We start from the raw sequence: 23198 nt of genomic DNA, 5'->3' as shown, positions 1-23198 counted from the left end.
TCACAGACCCGGATCATTACTATGAACGGGGCTGAATGGATCAGCGGTTCTCTCTTCTCTCTGAGCTCCAGTGTCTGTCACACTGGTGAATGAATGAGCGTGAATGGGTTCCTTGATGTAAAGCGCTTTGAGTGCCTAAAGCAGGTTATACAAATGTGACCATTTTCAAAAAAGTGTGTCTAAACCTGGCTCTTCCTATTATTTAGATTTCTTTGATGAAATTATAGGCAATTGTGGACATTTTTATGCGTAAAGTGTCTTATTTTTATATGTATGAAAACATTCAATACATTTTCATCTCATACTTATGTCAGAAATCAAATGCAAAACTCGTCTCCTGCCGTGTCTCGCCTTAACCATAAAGAAACTGTCCCGACCGCTCTGTATGTAGACCCTCTCACATCCTCCTCCTCACCTTCCTCGTGCCGCTGTGTTCCAGAGTCTGCCCTGCGTTTCGACGGGAGCGGCTTCCTGAAGTTCCTGCCCGGACTGGACGAGGAGCGGCCGGAGTTCAGACTCAGCCTCCGCTTCAGGACTCTGCAGGAGCAGGGCCTCCTCATGTTCACCAACGGCTCCAGCGACTGGGGCAGCCTGCAGGTACAGCACTGCACACACACCCCGGGACAGACGACAACCCGAAAGGCCTCTCACGTTTATCATTATAGGAAAGGTTTCAGTCATAGACGGATAGAAACACAGTGGTCCCTCGTTTATCACGGGGTTACGTTACAAAAATAACCCACAATAGACAAAATGACTAGAGTAAAACATCACTAAAGTTCATTATTATCATTTACAGTTATCATTGTACAAAAGGGACCAGTGTTTGTCTGTTAGAGTCGACCTGTGCCTCCCGCATGACGTCACGCCTGAAGTGACTCCATCTTGACGGGATACACGCTAATGAACTCCAGATAAACTCACCAACGTTTCATTTAAAATCTACATTTCAAAACCGCGCAAATCAGTGGTGTCAGAATTTCTCATGTCTTTACTCTTTTAATGGGGTCCCATTGTACTTTTCAATCGGATTTATCATCAAATGATTAGCCTATTGAAAACTGCTGTAGCATAGAAGGATTTACTGTCAATGTGAGATTTACTGTTCGTTAATCTGTGAAAGAGCGATCTATACAACAAGCTGAGTGTGTTTTACAGTATTATTAGCCGCTGGTTTAGCCAAGTGTCAAGTAACTTAGCTTACTCATGAGAATATCCTTTCTTTTTGGTTGCCATACAAGTTTCAAGATTCAAGTTTAATGGTTTTGTATAGCCCAGAATCACAACAGGAGTCGCCTCACAGCTACACCAAACATTAGGCAATAAAACAGAGCAATAAATATGCCAATTAAAAGTTTAGGTGAATCCAGGCAAATATAATGTCCAATACGAGGTAGCGACGAGCGGCGTGGGCGTCCCCCGTCCTTAAACTCTCCAGCATCCAGCATACAGATGTATTCGATACCCATCCTGACTCAGTATGTCTGTATGCAGAAAGGCTTTTATGCTTTTAATGATTTTCCTGTGTATGAAGACGGAAAATAAATCAAGAAACTATGTACTATGCAAATATCGCCAAACTCGAGTATGACCGAGAACTTCACGTCAGTAAATAACTCGGCTGAAGCGTGCATGGGTCTGTAATATCCAACAATGACAGTTTGTTTGCATCAAAGTGCCGCATTTCCTTGTACGTGAGTTGTAACAGATGTCGGTGAAAAACCACTGCATAATTGTGTGGAATCGTGATCGTTTTTTGTTGCATTCGCCATTTTTGTTTCCCTTCAAAATGTCGTGTGCTTGCATTTCTACTCACGTGACTGGGAGAAAACACCTATAAGGGTTTTCTGAGGCCGATGTTTTATAGATGTCTGTGTGTGACGCTTCTGAGCTGTGACAGCAGGGGGCGCTGTGTGAGGGGCAGAGGCCTGATTCAGGTCATTCATGTTTAGAGCTTCAGAGGGAGATCGTCTGAAAGACAAAAATCAGTAGATTCCAAAACAAACAAGGGCGAGTCTCAGAAATAACAAAACATAAAACACTTCAACAGTGGACAAACTTGTGACTGATTTTCACTGTGACGTTTCTCCCCTGAGGCCGAGGAAGCCCAGAGCTTTGCCTGGTCAGAGGGTCAAATATGACTGAGTAAGGACTACAGGTGCATTAAACACACCTTTAGTTTATTTCAGTTGTTTGTTTTGATACATTTGTGGGGGCCGCAGTTTTGGACTGGGGGGGTTCTATGGACAAAATGTTGGGAACCACTGATAGAGATGAAAACCCGACAAAAAGATGACGACAACATTTAAAAAATGTGACATAATCGCGCCTCATTTGAAAAAGCTTTCAAATTTGAAAAATCTTTCAAATGAGGCGCTACTCTGACCTATTGGCGAAAGAGAAAGAGAAGAAAGAGAAGGAGAAGGAAAAAGAGAAGAAAGAGAAAGAGGAGGAGGAGAAGAAGAAGGAAAAAGAGAAGGAGAAGAAAGAGAAGGAGAAGAAAGAGAAAGAGAAAAAAGAGAAGGAGGAGAAGGTGAAGGAGAAGAAAGAGAAGAAGGAGAAGGAAGGAGAAAAAAAGAGAAAGAGACGAAGGAGGAGAAAGAGAAGAAGAAAGAGAAAGAGAAGAAGGAGGAGGAGGAGAAGGAAAAAGAGAAGGAGAAGAAAGAGAAGAAGAAAGAGAAAGAGAAGGAGAAGGAGGAGGAGAAGGAAAAAGAGAAGGAGAAGAAAGAGAAGAAGAAAGAGAAAGAGAAGGAGAAGGAGGAGGAGAAGGAAAAAGAGAAGGAGAAGAAAGAGAAGAAGAAAGAGAAAGAGAAGGAGAAGGAGGAGAAGAAGAAGGAACAAGAGAAGGAGAAGAAAGAGAAGGAGAAGAAGGAGAAGAAAGAAGGTGAAGGAGAAGGAAAAGGAGAAAGAGGAGAAGAAAGAGAAGGAGAAGAAGGAGAAGGAAAGGAGACGGAGGAGAAGAAGAAGAAAGAGAAAGAGAAGGAGGAGAAGGTGAAGGTGAAGGAGAAGGAGGAGAAGAAGAAAAAGATTCCCCTGGGGGAGACTGACTCATGTCTGCGCCAACGGTACCACCACCAAACATTCACTCACACACCGTTCATCCTGGCCTATTGTACATGTTTTTAGTGGTAGGGCAGTAGTGGTTTTTACTGCCTTAATGTTCGGTGGGCGATACAAAACCTGCGCAGGCTCGGGGAGAACATCCAAACCAGCTCTGAAGCGACTGCCTGTTGTTGTTATTTATCATTTCATCCAAACGCCGTGAATAGTTTTGCAGAAGCGCATTTGTAACCAGGCGAGGTAATCAGGAGATGTTATTTTCAATCACTCAGGAGGTAAATTATCCTCAAACAAGCGCCTCACTCACAGCAGGTGGAAATTACAGCAGATCTAATCATCGCCGTGTGAGGAAAACCTGACGAACAATGAATAAATATGACCTCATTGTGTTTGCCGTGGTGAGTGTGGGGGCTCCCGTGAATGACAAACGAGGAGGTTCAGATTTACAGCCTTTTTAAAACGACTTGTTCAGAGTAGATTTATAAATGAAGGTCAAAGTGTCCAACGTTCACCTAAAGCAACAAAACACAAGCTTTGATTTAATGAGGGGAGCGGAGCAGTGGAAGGATTATTTAATGATCGACTGTGATCAGATCAGTTTATGCAGCGCTTTTAAAGTCATTACATGAAGCGAGCACTTGATCTACAGGCTGGAATCACCCAAATCTAAAAAGCAAAAACACTTGTGACAACAAATGTGACAAAAACACGGCAAAAGAGCGGCAAAAAAACACGAGAAAGCTACGAAAAAGAGACAAAAACACGACCAAAAAAAACCAATGAAAACACGACAAAAAAGTCATTTTTGTAGGTCTTGTCTTTCAAATGAGGCATTACACTGGCCTGTTGGCTGTAAGTCGAGAAGCTTTTAGATTTGGGTAAAACTGGTCTGCTCAGTTAAGGCGGGGAAAGAGGTCAATGCCACAAACTCAGAAAAAAATCCATCCATCCTTTTTCTTCCGCTTTATGGCAGCAGTCTGAGCAGAAATACTCACACTTCCCGATCCACACACACCTCCTCCAGCTGTTCTGACCCCGAGGCCACACCTCCTCCAGCTGTTCTGACCCCGAGGCAACACCTCCTCCAGCTGTTCTGACCCCGAGGCAACACCTCCTCCAGCTGTTCTGACCCCGAGACCACACCTCCTCCAGCTGTTCTGACCCCGAGGACACACCAGGCCAGCTCAGACACATAGTCCCTCCAGCGTGTCCTGGGTCTTCCACGAGGCCTTGTCCCACTAGGACATGCCTGGAACACCTCCCGCGGGAGGCAAATAGGAGGCTCCATAACAGATGCCCGAGCCACCTCAGCTGCTCCTTTCAACGTGAAGGAGCAGCGACTCTACTCCGAGCTCCACCTGGGTAACTGAGCTCCTCACCCTCAGCCACCCTGCGAAGGAAACTCATTTCGGCCGCTTGTATTCGCAATCTCGTCCTTTCGGTCATTACAGATCTCATGACCATAGGTGAGGGCGGGAACGTAGAGCGATCGGTAAATCGAGAGCTTTGCCCCGACTCAGCTCCCTCTTCACCACGACAGACCGATACAGCGACCGCCACAGGGCCCGGCTGGGCACAGACCGCCCTCCTGTGGACCCACAGAGGGATCCGTAGGGGTCGAGTGCAGAGAGGCCCGGGACGCAGTCAAAGAAAAAAATCAGTGCATAATGAATGTCGTCAGATCTGCAAACTGAAGAAAGAGAATTGGACAAAACAGGCAACTTTTGTGCAGAAAAATTTAGTCAATTTCAGCCAAAACTATACATTTTTTTATTTTTCGATGAACAATACGAGTCGTTGAGCAATGTCATAGTTTTCCAGTATTAATAAAGTTAGATTTAATGCCAGTTTGTGATTGAAACGAATGGGAAATTTAAATTAGCTGGTGTTTATTAAAGGAATAGGCGTAATAATACCAGGAGGAGTTCGAAATCCGCGCAGTAATCTTCACTTTACTGCGTGGATGCCAAACTACTCCTGGTATTATTACGCCTTACAATATAGATCCCCTTTTATCCGCTTAGAAAATCCACATTGTTTAATTTTGTGTAATTATACTTTGTAGTGGAACACTTCACATAACCATATTTAAATAGGGAAAACGTGGAAGAGCTTGGTAGCTTCTATCTTGACCTGTTTTGGAGCTATAGAGGAGAGAGGGAGAGGCTAAATGCTAACGCCGTCTGTGCTGTGTTTACGTGACTGAAGGCACGGGTGAAGATCAGACAGGTCCTAAAGAACTCGTCAAAGCTCAGGTAAGAACATCTCAGTATGTAGAAACGGTGGCCTATTCCATTAAGTCTGGAAATAGGAACATTTAGCCAGGTTCAATATTTACTGATTGTGATAAACTACAAAGACAGCCTTGATCATTTATTGGTAATGAAATAATGATTGAGGTTTGAAAGGTTGGACATTTTCCTGTGGTTTATCGCTGGTTTGGAATATTGAATTTGTGGATTTGTGCTGGCCCTAACTGAAACAAGGAGCTGTCTCTGACTCGGACTCCTCGTTTCTGCTGTGTTCTCTGTTTCTGACCCGACCTGTTGGCGCTGTAGATTCCTCCTGTGTCACTGTGGTTAACCTTTGATCCCGTTCGTGTTTATCTGGGTCAGTCCTGGCACCTGTCAATACGAGGAAACTAAAAAAGGACTGGATCTTCTCTGGGATCTGCCTCTGTGCGGCAGCTGTGACATTTCAGATGTTTGTCGCGGTGAAATACCAGCTGTGTCCAAGGCCTTCTGCTTTTCACTCTCCTCTCCCTCCCTCGCGCCGGAATGACATTCGTTCTGCTTTGCTTTCTTGTAAAAGCAAGATATTTGTGGGGAAACAAACCTTTTTGTGCTGTGTGTCCAATTCCGAAGCCTGAAGTTGTAGCTACATGTTGTTTTCATTACCGTCACATGAAGTTTAAAGGTGCATTATGCAACCAGCGGCTGTATGAGTGGTCATCATGGCGGTCTCTGCAACATGCTAGGATCAATTGTTCTGTAGGTTTCTAATGAGAGGGTCCGTCAGCAGTGAAAACCTCCCGAACAATTGATCCTGCAGGGTCATAGTAAAGGCGCCATGCTGACCACTCATACAGCCGCCGAAATAAGGACTTGGTCTAGGACTAGGTGAAGGTGCGCAGGTGGTAGAGCGGGTCGTCTCATGACCCAAAGGTGGGCAGTTTTAATCCCAGCTCCTTTAGGTGCAGACTAATAATAATGCATCGGTTTTATATCGCGCTTCTCTGGACACTCAAAGACACTTCACATTGCATTATTCATTCACTCCATAGAGCTCCACAGCCCCGCCTCCTCTCCGGTGCGGAAGTAAAACTCCCCTTGCTTTGAGACCGTATTGATTTGGAATAAAGTCTTTAACTCTTGGGCTGAATCCAGCTCTGTGGTTCTAAAGCGACCGCAAAGTCAGACGCAGGTGGAAAAAGCACGTCTGAGATCCATCTAGTTTAACTGTGAGCCTTCGTCCTAGAACTACATTACCCAGGATGCTCGGGAGTCCCATAATCTACTACGAGGCTTTTGATTGGTGGAGCTTCACGTTCCCGCACGTGTTTATTTATTGTAATGTAGACAACATATTATAAACAATGTATTCAAACATAATGCAGGCAGATAGTGGACGTTTTATCCAGATCTAACACTGAGAGTAAGAAAAACGTCAGATCAAAAAAATGTTCCCAACGATCCAATTAAACGAACCACCATCATTTTTATTCCAATCAGCAGGATTCAGATTGTTTAATAGTGAAATAATACAGAACTTTTGTTCTGCAAAGTAAAATAAACTGGTCGTGTTTGCTGAAAACCTGGTTGCCTTGACCAGCGGGCGCGATGTCGCAATGGTTCTTGGGATACGGAGTTTCTATAGTCAGGAAGTGAATGATGTCACAGCCTTGTACCTTTGCCTTTTCTTCAACATGTCGTCTTCTTTTTGGATTGAAATCAAACATTTTATGGTCACGAGTTGCTACAGAGCTGATTAGCTTTTGCGGTGACGTTAAACTCTTAATATTTGAATTTTTGGAAAATCGACGGTTGATTTGCTTCCGGACCGGAGCAACAAGACCGCAAGGGGCGGGACTGTGGAGCTCTATACTCGGTGGTGGTAAGCTACTGTTGTTGCCACAGCTGCCCTGGGGTTGACTGACGGAAGCGAGGCAACCAGTCTGCGCCATCGGCCTCTCCGACCACCATCATCACTCACTCACTACATTCACCCCAGGCTTCCTGGTGTTTCTAAACGGTCTCCCATCCGAGCACCGACCAGGCCCTTCCTGCTGAGCTTCTGAGGTCTGACGGGGTCAGGCAGAGCAAAGGCCACACTGTCATTGTGTCCTTGGGCAAGACACTTCATCCACCTTTCCTCCAGTGTCTGTGTACGTTGGTGTACGAGTGAGAGAGTGAATGGGTGATGGTTCCTTGCTGTAAAGCGCTTTGGGCCTAAAGAACGCAGTATAAGTTGAGACCATTTACCAGTGTCTTGTCCTCTGCATTTGACCCATCCTTCGATGGAAACCCATCCAGACACGGGCAGAGGAACATGCAAACTCCACACAGAAACCTTCTTGTTCTGAGGAAGCGTCTCCTCAGCCACTGCAACTTCCCACACTCTGAGTAAACCGTGTCCTCATGTCTAAGGTTAAGTTCACTCACAAGGACCACGACCTCAAACCAAGTGAAACAACTTTATGGGACGACAGGTGGAAATTAGCACTTTTGCTCTAACCTGGTACAATGCATCTTTCCTTTTGGTCAATGTTACTGTGTGCACTGTCCCTGCCTAAATAAAAAACATACCATGTAGCGAGCAAGAGGCGAAGGATATAGTGCTGTCGTGTTGGGGCTTCGTAGGAGACAACGACGAGCTCTCGGGCGTTCATCCCCCCTGACCTGAAAGATACAAGGAATGAAAAGTCGGGAAATAAGTGTGGGAGGGAGGGGCACGTAAACGGGAACGAGGAGAGGCTGAGGAGAGGAAGCAAGATGGAAACCGGAGAGGGCGTGTGTGAGGTGTGGTCCTGCTCCTGAACCTCCGGTAAATACTTATCCCCATGTGTTCTTTACTGTTCCTATAGGGAAGTGTCGAACAGAGGTGGGCAATAGTTTGTCCGATAGACGTGAGTGAAGCAGCTTGTGTTGAGTCCAGCCTGGTTACTTTCAGTAACTGCACTTCAGTTCTATGAATGTGCATGGTTCAAAGCTAATCTAAATTGTGAAGCAGGACAGAGAAAGTGGACTTGTTACTCAGGCCCATGAAGACAAAGTACCAGACCTGTAAAGGGCCTGGTTAGGAGGCGGGCCATCCTGCCGAGCTCCAGTTGCTGTGTGACTTTTTGGCAGTAAATCAATTCACCCTCCGCAGATTAGCCTTGGGATGCATTTTCATTTCAAAGTCATCTCCTTATCCTCATGCCTTTGTTCCAGACAGTATTGCCTCCTTCAGATTTGTGGGATAATAGAAATGCATAGGAATGAGTCTGGACCACAATGAACAACGTAAACTTTGCTTGAAATGCCGCCGCTGCGCCTGTTCCTCGCCCGTGTTGCTCCACAGACATTACTCTGAACACAGATATCTGCAGAAGCCCTCCACGTGACGCTCCTCTCCCTCGGCGAGTCTGTCTTCTCCTCCTCCTCGTTGGCGTGACATTCGCGAGCGCTCAACCGGAATATTCAATTAATTTGCTTTCCGGGAAAGTCTTCAGAACACATCCCGGCTTTTTTCCCAAGGTTTGCCCCCGCGGAAAGTGCGCATCCTCCCGGGTATTTCCTCTTTCATCCGAGCGAACGTACGAGCAAACAAAGGCGTCAGAATGAAGCGTCTAACGTGGTCATCTGAGGAGATGGTGCAGCCGCTGATGAAAGCTTTCCCCCTCAGGAAGCAAGTCTATAGGCCTTTTTCTAAGACTTTACATTATTATTATTCTACATACAGTAAGCTTCACATACAGCCCCTTAAGACTTGTGGATGTAGCAAAACACACTTGGGAGAGAGAACAGAAAAAAAAGAAAAGACCCCGCGCCACAAGCCTCGTGTTTGCATATGAATTTGGATGTAGCATGTGTATCTGCACACGTACAGGTGACAGACTCATGTGTATACAGGATTATTATAAGGACGTCGCATCACTGGCACAGAGCCATCGGGAGAATAGGTTTATTTTTTTTCCATTCACTCCGTCACAGCCCATGCAGGGAGTTCTGGTTCTAGCAGGCACTTAACATGAAGTATAGGATTAAGTACACAGATTCTTAGGGCTCTATGATCCGCCTGGCAGTGGGACAGTCGTGGTCGTTAGTTGCGATCTTGCACAGATCACTACCTTGTGCTGGTGCTCCAGGACGGAGCTGGCCCTCCTGACCAGCCTGTTCAGTCTGTTCTTGTCCCGCTCTGTGCTGCCCGGGGCCCAGCACACAGAGCTGTTATATGAGCGGCTGCATTTGTCACGGTAAAGCAGAGGTGGGAGACTTGAGTCAGACTCGAGTCGCAATTTTCGGGACTTGAGACTTACTTGACCAAAGCTCCAAAAAGACTTGGCTTGGGACTTGCTGTTTGTGACTCGAGACTTAACTTGGACTTGAGGCCAATGACTCTCCATGACTCACTGTGACTTTATAGTTATTATTTATTTGAGTGAAACTGTCGAAAGATCAGGATTGATTTTGTAAAAGCGGCACATCTATGTTTACATTTGGTAATTAGCCACATGGTGTTCGGTTTACCGACGGAGCGTCCGATCAATACAGCGCGAAAAGGCCGGAGGAAATACCACATGTTTCTTTGGATGCAATAAAAGTTTTCTAAAGACAGTGAAGAGGTGGAGATTTACGGACAGGAAAACGTTTGAAACTATGGGCTGGACCCACAACGCAGACGGAGCCTCCAGAACCACGATGCGTAAGAGCTGGATTAATCAACAGGAATCTTGGGGCTTTTCGATGTTTTAAGGCGTTTACACAAAGTTTGCAGCATTTTGTGGCTGTTTTACGCATCCAAACAGCCCAGCGACAGCGGGACTGAAAGCTACGCGGAATCTACTCTGAGCAGGGGCGAATCCGAGTACACAGGGGCTGGGGCAGTACAGGGGAACCACTGACAGAAAAACTGCCAGAAACAAAAACAAAATTATTATTTGATATTTATATTTCATACTACAAGGAAAAGCATTTATAAGATAAGGTCTTTTCAGAGCCAGGAGCAGATGATTTATGTTTATGGTTTCCACCTTGAAGATAAATAACCCAATAGGCACTTAAATAATTAAAAGATGCACAAATTCACCCTCATGCTAATTCCACAGCCCTGTCAGCCCTCAGTTACACCTGTGTTAGTCCCGGTTCATCTCGTCTAGTCCTGGTTCAGTCCTCATATTCACAACAGACATCCAGCCTCCCAATGTTCAGGGCGTTCGAACAGTCTCCACATTATGCTATTACAGCAACATCTTCTCTTCAAGACACGGTCATACATTGGGATTGAAACGGTCTGATAACCCAGAACAAGAATCTCACGCCGCTCAGAACATGTCGAGCAGGTTCTCACGAGTTCCCGGCTCTTCTGATGGTGATTACTCATTCAGCTCGACTTCACATCTTCAACCGCCGCCTCTTTGTCTTTGAAATGTAGATGTGGGCTTAGCGTGTTGTGAAGGTGACCCGTGGCTGCTCGGTGCAGATGGGATGTGACGGTCGGGGCGTGTGCGGAGGATCAAACTGGTCTGGAGTCAGTCGACCTGAACATGTTCTCGCCGTTAAAGAGACGGACTTTGATGTCAGTGCGTTACATGTTCATTAAACCTCACTCTAAGCCCTGTCGGCTCTGATCGGCCTGGACAGACGGCTCTCACCGGCCTGGACAGACGGCTCTCATCGGCCTGGACAGACGGCTCTCATCGGCCTGGACAGACGGCTCTCACAGGCCCGGACAGACGGCTCTCACCGGCCTGGACAGACGGCTCTCACCGGCCTGGACAGACGGCTCTCACAGGCCCGGACAGACGGCTCTCATCAACCTGGACAGACGGCTCTCATCAGCCCGGACAGACGGCTCTCACCGGCCTGGACAGACGGCTCTCACAGGCCCCGACAGACGGCTCTCACCGGCCCGGACAGACGGCTCTCACTGGCCTGGACAGACGGCTCTCACCGGCCTGGACAGACGGCTCTCATCAGCCCGGACAGACGGCTCTCATCGGCCTGGACAGACGGCTCTCACAGGCCCGGACAGACGGCTCTCACCGGCCTGGACAGACGGCTCTCACTGGCCTGGACAGACGGCTCTCATCGGCCTGGACAGACGGCTCTCATCAGCCTGGACAGACGGCTCTCATCGGCCTGGACAGACGGCTCTCACAGGCCCGGACAGACGGCTCTCACCGGCCTGGACAGACGGCTCTCATCAGCCCGGACAGACGGCTCTCATCGGCCTGGACAGACGGCTCTCACAGGCCCGGACAGACGGCTCTCACCGGCCTGGACAGACGGCTCTCACTGGCCTGGACAGACGGCTCTCACTGGCCTGGACAGACGGCTCTCACTGGCCTGGACAGACGGCTCTCACTGGCCTGGACAGACGGCTCTCACCGGCCTGGACAGACGGCTCTCATCGGCCTGGACAGACGGCTCTCACCGGCCTGGACAGACGGCTCTCATCGGCCTGGACAGACGGCTCTCACCGGCCTGGACAGACGGCTCTCATCGGCCTGGACAGACGGCTCTTAATGGCCTGGACAGACGGCTCTCACAGGCCTGGACAGACGGCTCTCATCGGCCTGGACAGACGGCTCTCATCGGCCTGGACAGACGGCTCATCGGCCTGGACAGACGGCTCTCATCGGCCTGGACAGTCGGCTCTCACCGGCCTGGACAGACGGCTCTCATCGGCCTGGACAGACGGCTCTCACTGGCCTGGACAGACGGCTCTCACCGGCCTGGACAGACGGCTCTCACTGGCCTGGACAGACGGCTCTCACCGGCCTGGACAGACGGCTCTCACCGGCCTGGACAGACGGCTCTCATCGGCCTGGACAGACGGCTCTCATCAGCCTGGACAGACGGCTCTCATCAGCCTGGACAGACGGCTCTCACCGGCCTGGACAGACGGCTCTCATCGGCCTGGACAGACGGCTCTCATCAGCCTGGACAGACGGCTCTCATCGGCCTGGACAGACGGCTCTCATCAGCCTGGACAGACGGCTCTCACCGGCCCGGACAGACGGCTCTCATCGGCCTGGACAGACGGCTCTCATCGGCCTGGACAGACGGCTCTCATCAGCCTGGACAGACGGCTCTCATCGGCCTGGACAGACGGCTCTCATCAGCCTGGACAGACGGCTCTCACAGGCCTGGACAGACGGCTCTCATCAGCCTGGACAGACGGCTCTCATCGGCCTGGACAGACGGCTCTCATCAGCCCGGACAGACGGCTCTCATCGGCCTGGACAGACGGCTCTCACAGGCCCGGACAGACGGCTCTCACTGGCCTGGACAGACGGCTCTCATCAGCCTGGACAGACGGCTCTTAATGGCCTGGACAGACGGCTCTCACCGGCCCGGACAGACGGCTCTTAATGGCCTGGACAGACGGCTCTTAATGGCCTGGACAGACGGCTCTTAATGGCCTGGACAGACGGCTCTCACCGGCCCGGACAGACGGCTCTTAATGGCCTGGACAGACGGCTCTTAATGGCCTGGACAGACGGCTCTTAATGGCCTGGACAGACGGCTCTTAATGGCCTGGACAGACGGCTCTCACCGGCCCGGACAGACGGCTCTCACCGGCCTGGACAGACGGCTCTCACCGGCCCGGACAGACGGCTCTTACTGGCCTGGACAGACGGCTCTTAATGGCCTGGACAGACGGCTCTTAATGGCCTGGACAGACGGCTCTTAATGGCCTGGACAGACGGCTCTTAATGGCCTGGACAGACGGCTCTCACCGGCCCGGACAGACTGCTCTTAATGGCCTGGACAGACGGCTCTTAATGGCCCGGACAGACGGCTCTTAATGGCCTGGACAGACGGCTCTTAATGGCCTGGACAGACGGCTCTTAATGGCCCGGACAGACGGCTCTTAATGGCCCGGACAGACGGCTCTCACCGGCCCGGACAGACGGCTCTCACCGGCCTGGACAGACGGCTCTTAATGGCCCGGACAGACGGCTCTTAATGGCCCGGACAGACGGCTCTCACCGGCCCGGACAGACGGCTCTCATCAGCCTGGACAGACGGCTCTTAATGGCCTGGACAGACGGCTCTTAATGGCCTGGACAGACGGCTCTCACCAGCCTGGACAGACGGCTCTCACCGGCCTGGACAGACGGCTCTCACCGGCCTGGACAGACGGCTCTCACCGGCCTGGACAGACGGCTCTTAATGGCCTGGACAGACGGCTCTCATCAGCCTGGACAGACGGCTCTTAATGGCCTGGACAGACGGCTCTCACTGGCCTGGACAGACGGCTCTCATCAGCCTAGACAGACGGCTCTTAATGGCCTGGACAGACGGCTCACCGGCCTGGACAGACGGCTCTCATCAGCCTGGACAGACGGCTCTCACCGGCCTGGACAGACGGCTCTCACCGGCCTGGACAGACGACTCATCGGCCTGGACAGACGGCTCTCACCGGCCCGGACAGACGGCTCTCATCGGCCTGGACAGACGGCTCTCACCGGCCCGGACAGACGGCTCTCACCAGCCTGGACAGACGGCTCTCACCGGCCTGGACAGACGGCTCTTAATGGCCTGGACAGACGGCTCTTAATGGCCTGGACAGACGGCTCTCACCGGCCTGGACAGACGGCTCTCATCGGCCTGGACAGACAGCTCTCATCGGCCTGGACAGACGGCTCTCACCGGCCTGGACAGACGGCTCTCACCGGCCCGGACAGACGGCTCTCACCAGCCTGGACAGACGGCTCTCATCGGCCTGGACAGACAGCTCTCATTGGCCTGGACAGACGGCTCTCACCGGCCTGGACAGACGGCTCTCACCGGCCTGGACAGACGGCTCTCACCGGCCTGGACAGACGGCTCTCACCGGCCTGGACAGACGGCTCTCATCGGCCTGGACAGACAGCTCTCACAGGCCTGGACAGACGGCTCTCACCGGCCAGGACAGACGGCTCTCACCGGCCTGGACAGACAGCTCTCATTGGCCTGGACAGACGGCTCTCACCGGCCTGGACAGACGGCTCTCACCGGCCTGGACAGACAGCTCTCACAGGCCTGGACAGACGGCTCTCATCAGCCTGGACAGACGGCTCTCACCGGCCTGGACAGACGGCTCTCACTGGCCTGGACAGACGGCTCTCACCGGCCTGGACAGACGGCTCTCACAGCCTGGACAGACGGCTCTCACAGGCCTGGACAGACGGCTCTCACCGGCCAGGACAGACGGCTCTCACCGGCCAGGACAGACGGCTCTCACCGGCCTGGACAGACGGCTCTCACAGCCTGGACAGACGGCTCTCATCAGCCTGGACAGACGGCTCTCATCAGTCTGGACAGACGGCTCTCATCAGCCTGGACAGACGGCTCTCACCGGCCTGGACAGACGGCTCTCACCGGCTCTCTCTTTTGTCCTTTTTGGTTGTGTCTTTATCACGTTTTTCCTGTTTTTTTTCTCACGTTTTGGTCACATTGACACTAATAAAACCTACATGTCGTTTCCGAGCCAAAGAAAATGGAGCAAACCCAGACCGCTCACACTCACATACATATTCATTCAGATATAAAGTGAAATAGGAAATAGCGACGGAGCCGTTTCACCTCGTCCTCTGCCTCTGCTTCCTGTTGTGTTTTGTGGCTGATCTGAAGCCTCTCCCGCCGCGTGTTAAAGTATATGTATGCAGATCGTGTTTTTACAGGGAAACACACAGATAAACACGGCTCCGCTGGGTCTTCATGTTCCCGAGAGGCGTGTTTTTATCGGCCGTGTTTATCACACGCCAACACGGCTGACGTGACAATGAGGAACAGCCTTTCACCTTCTCTGCTCCAGCACAACTAAGTAAGGCTGGGAGTCTCTGATACTAAAACATCTCCACTGGGGCGGATGCAGAGGCTGAATGTTTCCCACAGACCTAAACCTTCAGGAATGTTTGAATACTTTAAGGAATTATGTTTTAAACAAAAAAAGGTGAAAGTAGATTCTTCCAAAAGGCTTTTTCTCTGTGAGCTTCACGATGTCGTCACAGAAATGGTTTTGACTTGTGTTCAATTCCAACAATAAAGGGAGGACATTTTGAAGAATTAAAAATGACCCCGACCTCTAACTCTGAGCTGCAGATTGTTGAGAAATGTAAATGACTGAGCTCTAATACTAATACTGCTTAGAGAGCGAGACAGGTCTGCTCTTTGTTCAAAGAACACTTTGAAGGGCAGCAGTGGCTGATTAACTCCTCTCTCCAACTCTCTCCTCTCTCTCCTCCTCTCTACTCTCTCCTCTCTACTCTCTCCTCCTCTCTCTCCTCTCTCTCCTCCTCTCTCCAATTCTCTCCTCTCTCTCCTCCTCTCTCCAACTCTCTCCTCTCTCCTCCTCTCTCCTCCTCTCTCTCCTCTCTCTCCTCCTCTCTCCAACTCTCTCCTCTCTCTCCTCCTCTCTCCTCCTCTCTACTCTCTCCTCTCTACTCTCTCCTCCTCTCTCTCCTCTCTCTCCTCCTCTCTCCAATTCTCTCCTCTCTCTCCTCCTCTCTCCAATTCTCTCCTCTCTCCAACTCTCTACTCTCTCCTCTCTCCTCCTCTCTCCTCCGCTCTCCAACTCTCTCCTCTCTCTCCTCCTCTCTCCAACTCTCTCCTCTCTCTCCTCCTCTCTCTCCTCTTCTCTCCTACTCTCTCCTCTCTCTTCTCCTCTCTCCTCTCTCTCCAACTCTCTCCTCCTCTCTCCAACTCTCTCCTCTCTCTCCTCCTCTCTGCTACTCTCTCCGCTTTCCAACTCTCTCTCCTCTCTCCAACTCTCTCCTCTCTCTCTCCTCTCTCCAACTCTCTCCTCTCTCTCTCCTCTCTCCCCTCCTCTCTCTCTCTCCTCTCTCCAACTCTCTCCTCTCTCCAACTCTCTCCTCTCTCTCCAACTCTCTCCTCTCTCTCCTCACTCTCCTCTCCCTCCTCCTCTCTCCTACTCTCTCCTCTCTCCCCTCCTCTCTCTCCTCTCTCTCCTCCTCTCTCCTCCTCTCTCCAACTCTCTCCTCTCTCCAACTCTCTCCTCTCTCTCCTACTCTCTCCTCTCTCCCCTCCTCTCTCTCCTCACTCTCCTCTCCCTCCTCCTCTGTCCTACTCTCTCCTCTCTCCCCTCCTCTCTCTCCTCTCTCTCCTCCTCTCTCCTCCTCTCTCCAACTCTCTCCTCTCTCCAACTCTCTCCTCTCTCTCCTCCTCTCTCTCCTCTCTCCTCCTCTCTCCTCCTCTCTCCAACTCTCTCCTACTCTCTCTCCTCTCTCCAACTCTCTCCTCTCTCTCCTCCTCTCTCTCCTCTCTCCTCCTCTCTCTCCTCTCTCCTCCTCTCTCCTCCTCTCTCCAACTCTCTCCTACTCTCTCCTCCTCTCTCAGACTAACACCACGCCCCCTCAGACTAACACCACGCCCCCTCAGACTAACACCACGCCCCCTCAGATTAACACCACACCCCCTCAGACTAACACCACGCCCCTCAGACTAACACCACGCCCCCTCTGACTAACACCACGCCCCTCAGACTAACACCACGTCCCCTCAGACTAACACCACGCCCCCTCAGACTAATACCACGCCCCCTCAGACTATCACCACGCCCCTCAGACTAACACCACGCCCCCTCAGACTAACACCACGCCCCCTCAGACTAACACCACGCCCCCTCAGACTAACACCACGCCCCCTCAGACTAACACCACGCCCCCTCAGACTAACACCACGCCCCCTCAGACTAACACCACGCCCCCTCAGACTAACACCACGCCCCCTCAGACTAACACCACGCCCCCTCAGACTAACACCATGCCCCCTCAGACTAACACAACGCCCCCTCAGACTAACACCACGCCCCCTCAGACTAACACCACGCCCCCTCAGACTAACACCACGCCCCCTCAGACTAACACCACACCCCTCAGACTAACACCACGCCCCCTCAGACTAACACCACGCCCCCTCAGACTAACACCACGCCCCCTCAGACTAACACCACGCCCCCTCAGACTAATACCACGCCCCCTCAGACTAACACCACGCCCCCTCAGACTAACACCACGCCCCCTCACAGTAACACCACGCCCCCTCAGACTAACACCACGCCCCCTCAGACTAATACCACGCCCCCTCAGACTAACACCACGCCCCTCAGACTAACACCACGCCCCCTCACAGTTACACCACGCCCCCTCAGACTAACACCACGCCCCCTCACAGTAACACCATGCCCCCTCAGACTAACACCACGCCCCTCAGACTAACACCACGCCCCCTCAGACTAACCCACGCCCCCTCAGACTGACACCACGCCCCCTCAGACTAACACCACGCCCCCTCAGACTAACACCACGCCCCCTCAGACTAACACCACGCCCCCTCACAGTAACACCATGCCCCCTCAGACTAACACCACGCCCCTCAGACTAACACCACGCCCCCTCAGACTAACCCACGCCCCCTCAGACTGACACCACGCCCCCTCAGACTAACACCACGCCCCCTCAGACTAACACCACGCCCCCTCAGACTAACACCACACCCCCTCAGACTAACCCACGCCCCCTCAGACTGACACCACGCCCCCTCAGACTAACACCACGCCCCCTCAGACTAACACCACGCCCCCTCAGACTAACACCACGCCCACACAGACTAACACCACGCCCCCTCAGACTAAAAAGTTTTTGATTGTCATTTATTTCACTTCTGTTCATCACAGAACTACCATAATCTCACATAAGCTCTATTAGTGTCTAGTTTTGCAGTAAAAAACTCAATTTTCTCTGTTTCTGGCAGTCAGCGTGTTAATGACGTGTCTCTTTTTCCTCTCCGTGCCACCGATGGAGAAGAAAGCGCTGATCATAAATAATGCTGCTCCGCTTTGTATCTCGGCTTTACATCCGCGCCTCGGCCTCCGGCGCCTCATTACCAAAGGTCCGCCGGACGGGAAACGGCCGCGCGTTCACACTGAGCGCACGTTCCAATAAGAATCCCTCATAACCGCGGAGGGAAGGCGCTCATTGTCCGGCGCCGCAATTAGAAAGAGGATCGCAGCTTAGATACAGCGCCTCGTATGAATAATGCATGTCCGCCGGGGCGTCGGCGCGGCAATTTGCTGGATCCACACGCCGCTGGTGTTTCTAAATCGGCCGATCCGGGATACGGGCTCGCCTTACATAAAGAAAACATGAACAGATAAAAGGTGAGCGGAGAAAGCTGCTCGTCGGCGAGTTCGGAGGATCGCTGAGCGGGCAGAAACGCACTGGGGTGGACGCTGTTGATTTGAAATACAAATGTAAGGAGGAGAGGGAGGGAGGGGGGACATGACAGGATGACGGGGAACATGAGTCCGGGTCGCTACAGACAAAACGACTGCAGTGGGTTCAATTTAGCAAAGCGCAGACGCAGCCTTTGTTTGTGGCACTTGTTAGCGGAGCAAATAGACTCCGTGAAGCCTCAGCAAGAGAAGTTCAGGAGGTAATAGTTGTAGCTCATTTGAAAAGATCTGGACACGTTCTGCCCTCGGGTGCTGCATCGAGCGCCATGTAGGAACAAACTGGGACTCACAGTTTTCAAAAAGGTCAGATTTCTACAGCCTTTGAAATGTTTGTTCTGCGGAAAGAATATTTTTTTCTGTCCTGGCTTTAACGCAGGGCAGTGGTCACAGATCGATCCACTTTTGGTTGCTCTGCACACCCACCACTTTAGATACTGTCCCTCCTCTTCAGTGTCTGTGTCTCTGTCCATCCCGCACATAGTGTCATTTCTCAGTCTATGGCAGGGGTGGGCAAGTGTGCTCGGTGGAGGGCCGGTTTCTTCATCGTCTAAAGACCAAGGGCCGGACCCTCCAATGGAAGGATTTGAAGTAAAGCATCACTTTCTACATATGCCAGTGTTGTACATCATACACACTGCAAAAAAATCCATCTTAAATTAGATAAATTACTTAAAATCACTTGAATAAAGTTTTTTTTTTATGTTAAATTTGAGTCGGTTTGACTAATCTAAGATCACATAAAAACGCTAATGCCAATGGAACAAATAGAAATCCCACTGGAAACAGACAAAATTAACTTTTACTGTAAAAAATAGATATAATTCACTTCAATTATACAAAGTAATCTGAATTAAGAAAAAACTTGTGCTTGTTCCATTGGCAAGAATAGGTTCTATCTGCTCTAAGGCCAAACCAAATCAACTTTAGATTTAATCTCTTAATTCAAGTAGATTTAAGTCATTTCTACCTATACATGAGTATTCTTTTAGGATTATAGTCTAAGTGTGCTCTGCCAGGACATTTTAAGGAATTTACAGTATTTTTCAAATTTGTAGAGTACTTTAACAGGCATTTGATCTATGATTTGGGTCATAATATTTCTCAAAATCATCTCGAGGGCAAGAATTTGGTGATGGAGGGCCGGTTTTGGCCCCCGGGCCTGTCTCTGTTTTGTGAAGTAAAACAGTCAATGTGAGGCTGCCATCAGAGACCGCTCTCAGCACTCACGCCTCCGTCCTCTCTCTTTTTATAAGCCACGCCCTCTCGCCAGTGGTGCAGGCACAGAGCTGCGCCACTCGGTAGAACCATCACATTTAGAGTTTGCTCTGTCCTAGGGCCGATACGATTCATTTGTGCAGGGGTAAGCAACGTCAGGCCCGGGGGCCAAATCTGGCCCTCCAGGACAGAACCTCTGGCCCCTAAGATGATTTTGAGAAATATTATTATGCAAATAAGAGATCAAATACATGATAAAGTACTCTAAAAATGCAGTATTATTAAAATGTCCTGACTGAACATCCCACTTGGACATATATAACGTAAAACAGTGACCCAGAAGTGTTTTTTTTTTCTTCCATATTTTCCATCTGAAACTGCATGGAAACACACCAGAGTCTGTTAAAATGAATAATATTGGGATGTTTTGATCTCTTAAAAGCATATCTACCGCTTGTTCAATAAAAAAATTTGTTTAAAATACAATACTTTTTTTTTCGATATATGACAAATCACAGTTGTATTTGGGTCTTGGCTTGTCATCCGAGGGTAATAGTGGGTCTCGAAGCCAAAAGTTCTTAACTTCAGGCTATAATGGTGAGGTTCGGCCCTTGGTGTTTTGGCAATGATGAAAATCGTCCCTCCACGACGCAAACCTGCATTAGTGGTTACTTTATCAACAGGAGTTGATAAGTTGTTTATTTAAATAAAGTGTACGGTGGCACGGTTGCGCAGCGGTGAGCGCCTCCGCTTCACAGCCTGGCTCCACATCATGGAGATGGGTCCCCGGGCGCGGCACTGCCGTCGACCACTGCTCCTGACGGGGACAATAAAGTAAACAAACAAACAATAAGCTCCTCTCGATGCGTCACCACGTGCACCACACTCGCAAACAGCAGAAGAAGACCAGCTCTGCACCTCGCCCCATCCATGCCCCCAGCCCAAAATCACCTGTTCCTTTAAAAATAGTGACATATCCTTGCATATTTTTGAGCCACACACCGATTATGTGGATTATTGTGAGTTTTCGTCATGAGTCGAATCGTACCCCGAGGTTTCCATCCCAACGTCCAAATGTTTGATTTTCATAATTCTGTATCGTTGAGATAAAGCAACATATAATGAAATATAAATCCAGCTGTACTAACTCTCTCCTCCGCTTCCACAGTTGACCAACGGCGAGCTCCACTTCCGATACCGCTGCGGCGCCTCCCCCCCCGGGTCCCCCCCCGGGGCGCTCCTGGTCCGATCGCCGCCTCTGTCCGACAACCAATGGCACGCCGTCTTGCTGGAGGTCAACTCCACCGTCCTGAGCCTCTCATTGGACGATCTCCCCTCCGTCTCCGCCCCCCTCCCCCACCCGTGTCACATGGCCTCCCACGGCGCCATGCTGTTCGCCAACGCCAGCCGGGGCTCGCGGGAGGCGGCGCAGAGCTCCTCCCGGAGCTTCGTCGGCTGCATGGACGACATGAGGCTGAACGCCGAGCCCATCCGGGCCGGCGACGGGGCGGAGTGGGCGGGGCGCGGCTTGAGGAGGGTGTTCGGGGTTTTCCAGTGCTGCGGCAGAGACGGGGCGTGTCACGGGCGGCCATGTTTGAACGGAGGAGTCTGTGAGGAGGACAACAACGGAGGTGAGTACTACTACTACGACTACTACGACTACTACTACTCTGATTAGTATTTCCCGCATTCTGCTCTCTTTTCATCTCCCATTCTTTAAAGTTCTGCAGTTTTATTTTCACATCTATGTAAAATACTGTGTTTTGTAATGTAAAAGAAAAGCCAGAATCATGATTTTTTTTTAAAAACACAATCCAGTAACCGTCATTTTAACAGATCTGCAGTGTTTAAAGCAGCACTAAATAACTTGTTTACCTTCATAAATCCTTCCCTCTGGGGGTAATACAAGTGTTAATGGGAGGATTGGAGGGTCTTTCATCTCCCCCTGGTGTCTCTGGACAGAAAAACGCAATTGCAACTTTCCTGCCACCGGACCGAAGTCACCAATACACACTAATGGAATCACGAAGAAGAAGCTAACAGGCTAACTGTGGGCTAGCACCACTTAAACAGTATTTACAGCCAAGTCTGAGTGAAACAATGATCTCCATTGTGTAATTGGATGAACAATATCCCTCTGTCGCTTTGTCTTTTCTGTCAGCGTAGTATTTTCTCTCACGGACGATTAATGAGTAAAAAAAACACAACATGTACGACACCTGCAGTGGCGCTTATGGCCTCGAGGGGCAGGAGTTACTTAGTACTGCTTTAACAGACAGGTAGTCTTTTCATACCTTTCCAGTAGATAAATATTAAGGCGAGACACTGCAGGTGAAAAGGGAACAATTCATAAATGTAGAAACATCAATTTGAACCCTTTGCTGAACATTCCTGATATAAATATGAGGAAAATATTTATTGCAAGATTTCATATAAAAATAAGGTGTTTTGTGCCTAAAAAATTTCAATATTTTCTGTGACAAAATAAAAAAAATGGACAGACATAGTTTTAAATTGATGGTTTTATTTTATTGACACATTAGTAAAGATTCTTTTTCTGTGCTTGTTAAGTTTTCAGAGTGGAGCAAAAACCTAATTTAGAAAAAAAACAGCCCTAAAGTTTTGTACCGAGAGCCACACATTTCTCTGCTCTTCTGTTCCGGGCGTCTCACAGAAAGAAAAATACTGTAGTGTCATCGCCGACACCATTCAGATGTAACGTATAGATGGATGTACAATCTGTCAGTATTTGTGAATGAATACTTGAGGGAAAGACGGATTTGTGAAGCGACATAGTTGCTACTTCCACGTTATTTCCGCCTCGCGACAAAACCTCACAAAATGAGCCTCCTATGGCAGACCTGGGCAATATACAGCCCGTGGGCCACATCCGGCCCGCAAGATGATTCAGTCCGGCCCACAACATGTAGAGCATAAATTCATAAGTATGTCAAAAAAAAGTACGTCTCTAGCTCATTTCTGTGCGGAGTTATGATTTTTTTTTTTTATTATTGCCAGAATGCTCACTCCAGCCACTAGGGGGCAGATTAAATAAGAATTAAAGGAAAGAATTCCACAGGTGTCCAGCAGAGGGCTCTGACATGACATCTGACCGCATTTCTCCAGTTTGGCTTTACCCAAATCCAAAAGCTTCTCGACTGCAGAGCAACAGTGAAACGCCTCGTTTAAGAACTCAGGCCGACAGAACTGACTGTAACTCTATTATTGCACAGTTGGCACGTTTTGTCACTATTTTGTAAATATTTTTGTCACGTTTCTGTTTTTCATCACTTTTTTCATTGCTTTTTTGTCGTGTTTTTGTTGCGTTTTTATCCTCGTCTTCTTCACTATTCTGACGGGGTTTTTTTTAGATCTGGATAAAGCCAAACTGGAGGAACATCTGCCGTTATTCGCCTTGTTCCCACATGGTCACAGCAGCAGCAGAAAAGCCTCTCTCACCCCGAGCGATCTCAGAG

General features: G+C 49.9%; 1 protein-coding gene across 1 annotated transcript in view; it reads left to right on the top strand.

Moving 5' to 3' along the window:
- The window catches only part of fat2 (FAT atypical cadherin 2), a 223921-nt gene that overhangs the window by 173613 nt on the left and 27110 nt on the right, over window positions 1–23198 (top strand). Inside the window, exons 23-24 of the mRNA XM_079556143.1 lie at window positions 440–597; window positions 20891–21353. Coding sequence (XP_079412269.1) covers window positions 440–597; window positions 20891–21353 — 621 coding nt within the window. The remainder of the gene's footprint in view (window positions 1–439; window positions 598–20890; window positions 21354–23198) is intronic.

The sequence above is a fragment of the Gobius niger genome, assembly GCF_951799975.1.
Source record: "Gobius niger genome assembly, chromosome: 5".
Classification (NCBI taxonomy): domain Eukaryota; kingdom Metazoa; phylum Chordata; class Actinopteri; order Gobiiformes; family Gobiidae; genus Gobius; species Gobius niger.
The sequence above is the reverse complement of the archived record's forward strand: the minus strand, read 5'-3'. Positions and strand labels throughout refer to the sequence as shown.